This window comes from Oenanthe melanoleuca, chromosome 8 (assembly GCF_029582105.1).
Source record: "Oenanthe melanoleuca isolate GR-GAL-2019-014 chromosome 8, OMel1.0, whole genome shotgun sequence".
Classification (NCBI taxonomy): Eukaryota; Metazoa; Chordata; class Aves; order Passeriformes; family Muscicapidae; genus Oenanthe; species Oenanthe melanoleuca.
In genome coordinates this window covers 23,297,031-23,309,049 of record NC_079342.1, presented here as the reverse complement: position 1 = coordinate 23,309,049, position 12,019 = coordinate 23,297,031, and the positions used below count along the sequence as shown (strand labels likewise).

At 46.2% G+C, this 12,019-nt stretch overlaps 1 protein-coding gene across 1 annotated transcript in view; it reads right to left on the bottom strand.

The window, feature by feature from the left end:
- Window positions 1-12,019, bottom strand: part of HMCN1 (hemicentin 1) — a 157,206-nt gene that overhangs the window by 27,187 nt on the left and 118,000 nt on the right. Inside the window, exons 65-74 of the mRNA XM_056497859.1 lie at window positions 11,356-11,480; window positions 9,774-9,957; window positions 9,504-9,601; window positions 8,132-8,410; window positions 7,290-7,480; window positions 6,553-6,634; window positions 5,927-6,063; window positions 2,877-3,018; window positions 1,743-1,887; window positions 163-290 (exon numbers count right to left, since the gene is read on the bottom strand). Coding sequence (XP_056353834.1) covers window positions 163-290; window positions 1,743-1,887; window positions 2,877-3,018; window positions 5,927-6,063; window positions 6,553-6,634; window positions 7,290-7,480; window positions 8,132-8,410; window positions 9,504-9,601; window positions 9,774-9,957; window positions 11,356-11,480 — 1,511 coding nt within the window. The remainder of the gene's footprint in view (window positions 1-162; window positions 291-1,742; window positions 1,888-2,876; window positions 3,019-5,926; window positions 6,064-6,552; window positions 6,635-7,289; window positions 7,481-8,131; window positions 8,411-9,503; window positions 9,602-9,773; window positions 9,958-11,355; window positions 11,481-12,019) is intronic.

The following is a 12,019-nucleotide window of genomic DNA, read 5'->3' as shown; positions in this document are numbered from 1 at the left end:
ACAAACAAAGCCTAATTATTTAGAATGATTATATATATATATACACACACATACATTTCTCTCCCTTTTTTTTAACCAGAGCAGCTAAGAAGGGGCCAAACTGGAACTGCCTTTGCCAGCAGAAAGCTGCTGCCAGTGCACTGAGCGGAGCCCGGGCCGTACCGAGGACGTGCAGGTCGACGCGCCGGCGCTCGCTGCCCGCAGCGTTGGTGGCCATGCAAACGTATCTGCCCGAGTCAGCCACCTGTGCCCAGGGGATGTGCAGGGACCCGTCCTCCAGCACCGAGTACCTGCAACAGAGCAAAATGTGCTGTCTTGGGCTGCAGTACAGCATGTGGCCAGAAATGTGAATTCTGCCACCATCTGTTGAGCCGGGTGGGGCAGTGACCCTGATCTCCTGGCACATATTATCTGCTAATGGCCCAGCTTTAAACCAGCTGGGCAATCATCTTCATCTTTCCCACATCCCATCCTCCCTCCAGGAGATATCATCTGCTGCTGGCCCATTGAGTCCCACTGCATGACTGATAAAATTACATCATCCCACTGGGAGATGCTCCAGCCAGGGGGAGCAGCCAAGCCTTTCCTACCCAGATAAAAATTGAGATTTTGGACACCAAAGTACCTTCTTTCCACTGGATTCCAGAGGAAAGCCAGACCTTTCCACATCATCCCTGCACCTTCAGAGGAAAACTGCACCTTCTACAGGAGCACTGCTCCAGCTGAACCACATCTGCCACTGCAGGAGGATGCAGCCACCATTGAATGGGACTGTGCCAACACCCTGACTGACTGACGGGGTGTCACGTTGTATTCTGACTCTGTCAGTGTTGGGATTGTTCTTTGTAATACTGTATTTCTATTTTAATTTTCCTAGTGACAAACTGTTATTCCTAATTCCCATATCTTTGCCTGAGAGCCCCTTAATTTCAAAATTATAATAATAATTTGGAGGAGAGTGGTTTACATTCTCCATTTGAAAGAGAAGCTTCTGCCTTTCTTGGCAGACACCTGTCCTCCAAACCAGGACAGGTGCTGCCCACCACCCCTCAACACGGCACCCCACAGTGCAGAGGACGAGATGACTCAGGGGGCACAGCCAATGGCCTAAATGAAGCATGTGTTAATTGGGCCACAGAGTTTTCTCACTTATTTCACTCTTTCCCAGCACATCTATTTCCCAAAGAAATGATGAAATCTGATTGACATGGTGATTTCACATAAATGATACTGGATTTACAGAAAACAGCCAACCTCCTCTGTTATGGTTTCTCATTTAACCTTAAAAAAACTTAATTAATCTCTGTACTTTTTTTCTTTGCAATGTAACAGAATTCCTTATTATTTCATCAGTTCTAGAAAATGCCAAACTACTTCCTTATAAAACAGTCAGGAGACAGAAACCATTCACTATAATAGAAGTTGGTATTAGAATATGTATGAAAAGTTTCATGTATCAGAAAATACAGAATAGCTTTAGGACTGCATTAAATTGCTTGGCTTCATCCCAAAGCTCTGTGTTTATATAAAAATCTAAAGATCTTTCACAATTACTGTTCAAAACCCCTAATGTCAAAATACTTATTATTATATTTGGTTGCCAAACCTTCTTAACAACAAAAAGGTGAAACCTTTGGTGCTGCTACTTTTCTCTAGAACAATTTAATGTCTAATTAAATTTCTGTAATAAATATGTTCTTAAGTAGCAATGAAGAATATTTATGGTAAATTCTGGGCAATACCTGGAACTGTTTCCAGTAAAAACAGCTCCATCCTTCCTCCAGGTGATCCTGGGGGCTGGGACTCCTCCTGCAGCACACTCCAGCAGGGCAGAGGTGTTGATGTGCACTCTGGCAGTCTGGGGGCTGCTCTGGATCGTAGGAGCCACTGCAAGGGAGAATTGCTGATGATACAAAGGAATTAACTCTACAGTGCAATGACTGAAATTGAACTGAAAAGAGGTGCAGCAGCAGCTTCTGCAAAGACAGGAACAAGTTTCTTACCATTCTGAGTGATGGTGATTGCCAAGGTGCAGCAGGGAAGGAGAAAGAAAGTTTGGCTGAAATGTACTGCAAAGGTCAGCTCTGCAAGTTACTGCAAAGGGTATCACTGAGCTAAAACAGCAGGAGTTCAGCACATGGAATTCAGCAAGCTAAGGCTGTGGGGATATCCTTGCTTCCTGATTACACACTCAGGAGAAAAAAGGACTTTGGCTCAACCAGGTAAGGCCAGTAATTGGGGGCACAGTGTAAGGCAAGGCCCATGTGATTTGGCTGGAAATGGAATAGAAAAAGGGGGAAAAGTTCCTTCCAGTCACCTGAGTGTGAGAATAGAATAGCTTCTCATCAGACTAGAGGTGAGAAAATAAAAAGGTTTAAAATGGAGCTCAGGGCTATGGTAGAACACACTATCAAGTGTAAGGCCCCTCAAGCCCTATCCAGGTGTAGAGAAGCTGCCATAGCTCTCACATAACCTGTCATGTCAGCTGTGAAACCTTGTCCCCAGGGTGCCAGTCAAACGGTCCAAAGAATTGCTCTGGGTTTGTCCCAGAGCATTTTTCAGTTCTGAATATGGGTGTTCACTCTGGATGCATCCTGACTCCCTGTCAGATGATGGCTGGACACAGCCTCTGCTTGCAGGAAGCACAGATGGATGGAGAGTGAGCCATGGCAAGTGGCCAGCATGTCCCTTAGTCTAGAGGCCAGCTGTGTGCTCAGCAGTGTACATGAGGCCATGCACATGGCCCCCATTTGGGCACAGCGTGAGAGACCAACACACAGCTGGAAAGTGACCACAAACACTCAGTCCCTGCACCTGAACTCCTGCAAGAAACGCCGTGCAAAGCCCAGGCAGCCCGAGCCTGCCCACGAGGTTACCGTGCACGGCCAGCAGGAACTCCCTGGTGGTCTCCCCCGCCACGTTCCTGGCCACACAGGTGTAGGTGGCGCTGTCCCCCAGCGCGGCGTTGTTGATCTGCAGGTACCTCCCGCTGGACAGGATCCGCAGCCGGGGGCCTCCCTGCGGGCACACACACAGGCAGGGCTTAGAGCTCACTGCTGCCTCTGAGCACACAGCATCTTCACTGCTCAGCAATAACAGCCAGGAGAGAAGGGCACCGACAAACCAGGGGCTGGACCCACTGCTGCCTTTACAGCCCTGAAGAGAAGAGGGTAAAGAAAGCTTCCAGAACTTAGCATTGCTTGCTGCCTCTCCACTGAAACCCCTGCTGAGACTTGTGCTTGAAGGAGGCAGCTGTTACAGAGCCAAAGGGCTTTGGAGTTTTTATGGACAGGGCACCTAATAACACATAATTATTTTTATTTATCTTGTTATCTATGCACTCTACAGGCAGAAAGAATCAAAGTTTTTCTACACTGTTCCTCCAGGATCACAATCTGGCTCAGCACAGGCAGCACAGGCTTAGCCAGCTCAGTTGACCAGCCAGGAGTTCACCAGCCAGCACTGGGGCACAGGCTGCCCCTCTTTCCAGCTCTGCAGTAACTCCACAGCCCCTGCCAAGAGCCAGTTCAGTGAGAGCTTTACCACACCCAGCCTGGGCTGTGTCTGCATCAATCATCAACAGCAACATCAGCTACGAGTGCTCAGAGACCTGACTGGATAAAGAACATCAGGAAAAAGAGCATGAACTTGGCTTTTCCAGTATGTGCTACCTGCTCTCTGGATGGAACTGAAAGCTGACATTCCTATCTACTCCTCTGGTTAGAGGGTCTGAGAAGGGCACCCCAGAGTGTTCTGCACTAGCACCCTGGTACTCTGCTCTCACACCAGGCATCAGCTCCAAGGATGCAGTGCAGGGCTGGGGCTCTCAGGGGACACAATTCACCACCAGGGTGAGTTATTGACAGATTTTGGGCAACCACTGGCATTTCCTGTTGAGAAGCAACTTGTGTGACAGTTTCTAAACACAGACAGCTAGAGATAACAGAAGACAGGGGATGAAGCTGTAACTTAATCCCTAGACTCTACTCAAAGTCAGCCAAAAAACTCATGTTGGAAAAAAAATACAAACTCAGCAAGTCGTTTAGTATTTGAAAAAAGCCAGGTTAGGCCAGAAGGCTCCTATTCTTTTCTTAACCCTCAATGTGCATTTCCAAAATCCCTTGAGTGCCACGACTTCAAAGCTGCTGGAGGCCAGATCTTTCCATAGATGTGCTGCCAGAGAAGGTGGTGCTGCACAGTTCCGTCACTCAGCACACAGTGATACACTAGGGCAGGCCTCGTCTCAAACTCTGCCCCGTGGGAGACAACAAAAGCGGGAGGAATGACAATCCCCACAAGAAGGCTGCTTCACAAAACCAGTGAAACTTAAATTGAAGTAACACTGCAGGCTGAGAACTTGCCTTTCTCCAGCTCTTTCTTGCCACTGTGACACCTCCACTTTTCCAGGCAAGGAGGATGATTTGCCAAGGAGCTCCTCACCTCTCTTCCCACACCCAAGGACACCCATTTACAGCTGCTGTGTTGTTACATTTCTTTGGGGTTGAAAAAGCAAATGGGCATTGGGCAGTACACTGATTTTTCCTGCTGTCTAGAATATGAGCTCATATTGGGTGGTGAGGCCCTGGCACAGAGAAGCTGTGGCTGCCCCTGGATCCCTGAAGTGTCCAAGGCCAGGCTGGACAGGGCTTGGAGCAACCTGGGCTAGTGAAAGGTTTCCCTGCCCATGGCAGGAGGTGGCACTGAATGGGCTTTGAAGCCCCAAGAAGCTTTAGCCCTCACATTCTGACATGAGTTCATGAGGCAGAAGGAGAACTAACAGTGCAAAGGTAATTCCCAGGTAACCAGCTGAGCACCTCTGGCTGCCACAGTGTTCCTCTACTTTTGTTTTCTGGTGAATATTTTTAACAGCAGCTGCTTTTCATGGTTTATGTTCCCTAACAGGGAAAGCTCTGCTTTTCAGACACAAGCTTTCCAATGAAGGCTAAAGCAAAAAAGCATTCATATATTTTATTTCCAAGCCTTGTTCAACCTTGTTTTTATTAAAAAACCCCACCACTCAGCTAGAGAATTAACTGTCCAGAAGTAGAACGGTCCTGTTAAATTTGCTTCCAGCTGGTTTCTGGCTATATTAAGATCATGGTCCCTAGCAGCATTCTGTGAGACACATTCACTCACTATATCCTTCTTCCAGTAATATTTAATTCTTCTAAATCTACCACAGAGGAAGAGTCTGAGGAATGACATGTCAGAGGAAAGCAAACAAGCAGCAACTTGGGCTAAGATTTAATGATGGATCACCGTTAAGGGAGACAATTCATAATCTGTATTTGCTTCCTCTTTATTAATGAACAAAGGTTGAGAGAAAAATTTTAATTAAGTTCAATTAATAACTGAACTTTAATGTTCAGTTGAAAAGGACCTGTTTTGTGAGTGGTCCCAAGGACGGGAAGGAAAAGATTCTTTCTGTATAAACCATCCTCATCTTGCTAACTGTCTTTCAACCAGTGAAGACACTGTGCCTTGCCATAGCACTATGGAATTCTGAGTGGGAAAGATGCACTTGGTACAAAACTGGGGATTTTCTTTTAAAGAACTTCAATTCCTTTCTAATACTACTAAAGTAGGAGGATGCATAATATAGCCAAAGGAAACATAGAGTGCAGTCTTGTCTCAGCTACCTTTCCTGGGAAGCCATTCAGGAGTTTACCGAAGGCTTCTAGCATTGCTCAGAGGATCCAGGAGGAGCAAGGGATCCCCCTAAAGGAAAAAAGAACAAGTGACAGCGGGATGGCCACTCCACATGCCCGCTGGCTCTGGGGGCTCACTGGGGCTGACTGCAGCGGCACTGGGGCTACCCAGCCGCTCTGTAACTGGGCTGAGGGGCGAGCGAGCGCAGCGAGAGACCTGGAGCACCTGTGACACCTGCAGCGAGCAAAGGGCCAGCACAGGGCTGGCAGCTCGGTACCTCCAGCAGCTCCCCGTTCTTCAGCCACGAGATGGTGGGAGGAGGCACCGCGTCCGACCTGCACTCCAGAGTCACCTGGCTGTTCTGCAGCACCGCCAGCTCCTGCGGCCCGCCGGTACCAGCGATGTTCGGGGGGACTGGGACAAACACAGAGCAAACACAGGAACCATCAAGAAAACTGCTTAGCCAACATTTCTCATTTATCAGCACCACACATATGAACCATCAGGAAAACTGCTTATTCAACATTTCTAATTTATCTCAAGTTTGAAATAAATGAAAAGCTGTGGTATCATTAATTAGTTCTTCCTCTCAAGACCTGTGTTAAATATATTAGTATATTTCACGTCTCTATAGAGTGAGCACAACAAACTTGGTCCAACCAAATACTGACACCTGTGAGCTTCCTGGGTATTCAAAATAAGACTTGGAATTGTAACATAAATCTGGTGGAACTTCTCTTTTAATTGTGTATCACATTCAGAATACCCATCCTTAATCAGAAACATTAATTCTGATCATATAGTGTAACATCACAGAATATTTAATCTTTAGGAATATGTGTTTGTTAAATGAGATGCTGACATGTACCTTAGCAGTTTACATTTTTTTTTCCTTAAACTTACCATGCACTCGTACTAAATATTCCTTGTCATCATCTCCTGCTGGGCTAGATGCTAAACATGTGTATCTTCCTGTGTCCTCCACCTGGAAACACAGGAACAACTTCAGCAGAAACTACAGATTATAGGAAAAATTCAGCAAAACCAAGAAATACAAACATAGCAACAACATATAACAGGCAGCACTTGAACACGAGCAGAGGAGACACAGAATGCCTGGAAAGAAAGTAATGAAGTTGCTGAATACTTCTTTATTTCACTTTGATGGGGTTATTCAGAGATGGCTCAGGAGCTGCAGGACTCTATAAAATCTCTCAGGATAATGTGTGTCCAGCACTAAAGATGGAATTGGCTATAGGGATCCATCTAAGGAAGGCTCAGGTTTGGGCACTGAGGAAATCCTTTTGTGTACACAGTCATCAACATCATCTTGGTTTCGCCTTCCCATCAACTCCTCACTGTACAGCCCAGAAGTGTTTGTTTTAAAAACAAACAGCAATCAATCCCTGACCATATCCCACCACTGTCTGGGGAACTTCACCTGGGCATCCACAGCTGGATCCAGCCTTAGTTTATTGATGCAGGTTGTTAAAGGTTGTTTGACATGGACCCTTCTCTAACCATAAATGCAGGTGGGTGAATTTTAGGGGTTTTTAGGACATCTCTGAGGATGGTCCTAAGGCAGGAGGAACCATTTTAGGGATTGCAGAACTGAGCCTATTTTGAAACAAACGCTCTACCTGAGCACTGGTTATTCGGATGGCTTCTCCTAGTATATGAATATTGTCAGTCTGCAGCAGTGGGCGCCCATCCTTCATCCAGGAGATTTTGGGCACTGGGATACCAGAGGAGATGCAGAGAAGCTCAAGTGGGTTGTTAACAATGACAGAGAGCTCTTCTGGTTCATCTGAACCATTGATACGAGGTGGCTCTGCAGAAGGAAAAACATTCCAGTTCTTTATGGACTCAAAACACCTGTAAAAACTGAAAACATGATCTTGTGGATAGTGTCCACATAATTAGTCTGCATTAAATTATTTCTGACTGTACCACAAACTCACTGAGGAACTCGGGTAATTTCTATCTGACTCTGCCTATTAATTTGAATATTTTATGATTTAGCATTATTAGGTAGAAAATGTTTTTAGAAATGCAGATAAAACATATAACTTCAGCAAACATATTTATCAGCTTTTGAACTGTTGTGCTTTCAGCTGCACATCTTCCTGTCAAAGCTGAATTTCTGCTAAGGAAAGTTATTAATTTATAGCATATAATTATATTAATTATAGCACATTTCAATATGGGGGAAACACATAGTGTATTGCACATTCACACATCTTTAGGTACCTTTAATTTCCTTATTTCTCTCATTTATTGAAATTATCAAGCTGGATGGGGCTTGGAGCACCCTGTGATAGTGGAAGGTGTCCCTGCTCACAGCAGGGGTGGGACTGGATGGGCTTTAAGGTCCCTCCCAACCCAAACCACTCTGGGATTCTTTGAGCCTAAGAAAACACTCCTTATCCCTGGAGGTGTTTGAAGTGCATGTCCCTGCTCATGCTGAGAGATGAACACTCACCCAGCACCTTCAGGTGGAAGTGCTTGCTGCTCTGCCCGGCGGCGTTGGAGGCCACACAGGTGTATGTGCCCGTGTCCCCAGGCTCTGCCCGCAGCACCTGCAGCACCATCCCGTGCCTGCCGGAGCTCAGGTGAGCCCCGAGGGGCAGGGACAGCCCATCCTTGAGCCACGACACGCTGGGGACAGGAGAGCCACTGCTCACACAGCCCAGGGCAGCCGCGCCACCCCGCAGCACCAGCACCTCCTCCGTGCTCCCTGCATTGTCCAGGCTGGGCGGCACTGCGGGGACAGAGCCGAGTCACACAGGGACACTGCAGGGACAGAGCCGAGACACACAGGGACAGGGACACTGCGGGGACAGAGCCGAGACACACAGGGACACTGCAGGGACAGAGCCGAGACACACAGGGACAGGGACACTGCGGGGACAGAGCCGAGACACACAGCACAGGGACACTGCAGGGACAGAGCCGAGACACACAGGGACAGGGACACTGCGGGGACAGAGCCGAGACACACAGCACAGGGACACTGCAGGGACAGAGCCGAGACACACAGCACAGGGACACTGCGGGGACAGAGCCGAGACACACAGCACAGGGACACTGCGGGGACAGAGCCGAGACACACAGGGACAGGGACACTGCAGGGACAGAGCCGAGACACACAGCACAGGGACACTGCGGGGACAGAGCCGAGTCACACATGGACAGGGACACTGCAGGGACAGAGCCGAGTCACACAGCACAGGGACACTGCGGGGACAGAGCCGAGACACACAGGGACACTGCAGGGACAGAGCCGAGTCACACAGCACAGGGACACTGCGGGGACAGAGGCGAGTCACACATGGGACAGGGACAGGGACACTGCAGGGACAGAGCTCAGTCACACAGCACAGGGACACTGCGGGGACAGAGCCGAGACACACATGGGACAAGGACACTGCAGGGACAGAGCTCAGTCACACACGGGACAGGGGTATTTCAGGCACAGCACAGCTGGAACAGCTGCCCTTCTGCACTTCCCCACTTAGATTCCTGTGCTAAACTTTGCTTACAAATGAAATATTCTTCTTAAAAAAACCTGTGACATTATGGGACCTGGAACTAGATGAGCTTTAAGGTCTTTTCTAATCCCAACCACTCTGTGATTTTATGTTATGGGTGACAATTCAAGTAAGGACTTTTCTAGGGCTTAAACACTTTCCATTTAAAAAAACCCCAATACTTTGAAAAGTTAGTATTTCCCCAGTGGTAATATCTAAGATCTACACTTGTGAGTGTGGCATCGGTGAAAAAGAAAACCAAAGAGTATGTTTAAGAAATCAAGAGATAAGATTCTTTACATAAAACATTTCAGAGACACTCACCCAAAACTTGCAGGTTGTAATGTTTGTTGTGCACTCCAGCCCTGTTAGATGCTACACAAGTGTACACTCCAGTATCAGCTATCTGCACTCGGGCAAGTCTAAGGAAAAAGCAATTAAAGCAAGCTGTGAATGGAATACATGGAACATATTACCTTTATTATGGCATGGTTCGGATCAAATTTTACTCTTGCTTCCAAAAATACAGCAGAATTATGCTGATACTGCAAAAAAGAACAGAAAGTAATCTAGTTAAAAGAAAAGAAAAACAACCTGAGGATCTGCCCAGCTGAGAGGAGCTTGATCTGGGAGGAGACGGACAGAGGAAGGCCATTCTTCAGCCAGTGGAGCTGTGGTGGGGGGGTCCCAGCAGCAGCACATTCAATGTTTAGGGAGGTGTCCAAAAGGGCAGTGAGCTCCTCTGCTTCATCTTTACTATTGGCTATCGTTGGAGGAACTGCATTTTGTAGATGATGGAAAGGAATGTATTAAAACAGGCTCTTGAAACCATTCCACCTTGCAGGAAACCGTGCCCCTAATTCCCCACTGGCAATTCAGTAAGAGGATCCAATCCTTCATAGAGTAAATCCTCAGACAATAGTTTTGAGCACTAAGAATCATCCATTTATAAATTTCAAATCAGAGGCACTGTACAATGACAGTAGAATTCTCTTTGATTTGTCAGCCTGGAGCAAGCAAGACAGAGCTCAGGGCTTGAAGTTCCTGGGGAGAGAAGGACAGTGCAGGAAGGGCAGGGCTGAACCCAGCGCCAGAAGGGACCACTCAAACTCATGGCCTTCAATAAACCTCATATACAGTGAATCACAGAGAAGGAAAGTTAGTTTGCTGATGTCTAGATGCATCTGCTGACTTCATTTTCAAACAGAAAAAGCACAAAATGTCTAGGTAAGCATTCTGGATGATGACACAAACCCCCAAGAGCTTTGGGGCTCTTTGGGGTTACAGGTTAGTTTGAAAGCAATGGCCTTGGGGGTTCATTATATCAAGAAACCCAGGCAGGTGCATCTCCAGGTACCGGCTCAGTTATGATCCCATCACTCACTGTGACAGTGACACCAGTAAGATCTTTAAGTTGGCTATTGCTTGAACTTCAACCAATACAAACTGAGCAAAACTCCCTACTGTTGTGCAGAGCCACTCTGTCCCAAAAAGATGTGCTGTGGATTTTTATGATACCAAAGACCATCACTTATTGCTCTCCTCATGCCTGTTTTCCCACTGATTCTGAGTCTGTGTAAGTGGGACAGATACCTAACCCATGGTGAAAACCTGCCTGGGAAGAATTCTCCCCTCTCCTCTACACTGTATTTAATGACCACATTTTCCACAACTTAAAATATCCACTCTCTATGCTGTTAAAGGATTACACTCACTAACCACTGGATGTAAAACTGAGCAATTTCCTCTAATATTGTCTCATTTTTAAACTCTCAGGACCTTTGACTATCAGTTCCCTTCATACCACTCTGCTCCTAACTGATGTGCTTTGATTGGAATTAGGGAAGATAATACAACAAAACAGCAGTGTCACAGGAAATCAACCCCAATATATTCTTTACCACAAGAAATAAAAAATCACCACAAGCAGAATCCTTCTCTTATGAAATCCACCAAACAATTAATTCCTGTTTATCCCAGAACATATTTACCAGCAATTTCAACCCTTTTGTCATTGACAAATTATCCTGTATAATATCTACAGCACAGGCAATTGGAAACATGTGCATGCAGAATTCCACTGCAGACAGGCATTCCTCTCTGGGCTCTCCCTTGGGAGCACTCCCAAGGATGTGATTACAGAGCAGACTTGGGTCTCACATCTGGCAGAACTCACCATATACATTCAGGTTGAAAATCCTGTCCTCCTCTCCTGCAGGGTTAGTAGCCACACAAGTGTATTTTCCTGTGTCTGAGGTGAGAGCTCTGGAGATGTTCAATGTGCTACCATCTGGAGTAACTCTACAAGGACCATCACAAAGCATAGTGAGTTTGTTTAGTATTCCTCTGACCTGGAAATAAACAGTCTGGTCTGGAGATTTCAGTAACTACCTCTATCTTCCTGGGAGCTTGATGAGACAATCACTGTGTTGTGCAAAATATTTTTGTTAGCAATAGGCTAAGAAGTTTTTCCTAGAGATGTCCTGTTTAACTTTGTTTTAAGATTCAACTCCAGCCAGGCTTTTGAAGGACTCATAATGAAATGCATCAAGTAAAATGGTTCTATGCCTCAGATCTTTCCCTTCCACAGGAACTAAATTACCCTAATAAACTTTCATGAAGCTGGTGAACTTTTATGGAATTTATTAACTGAGAAAGATATAAATATCATACACTTATCTCTTATCTCTGTTAAGAAAATGCAATTTTTAAAAATCAAACAAATTATACTTGATTTATAGAAGCTAAGGAGGGAGATTATGTTCTTAACCTGGCAAAGCTCCAGTTCAGGCTCTCCTCACATTCCCTCCTTAGGGCCCTTAAAATTATAGAAGAGAATG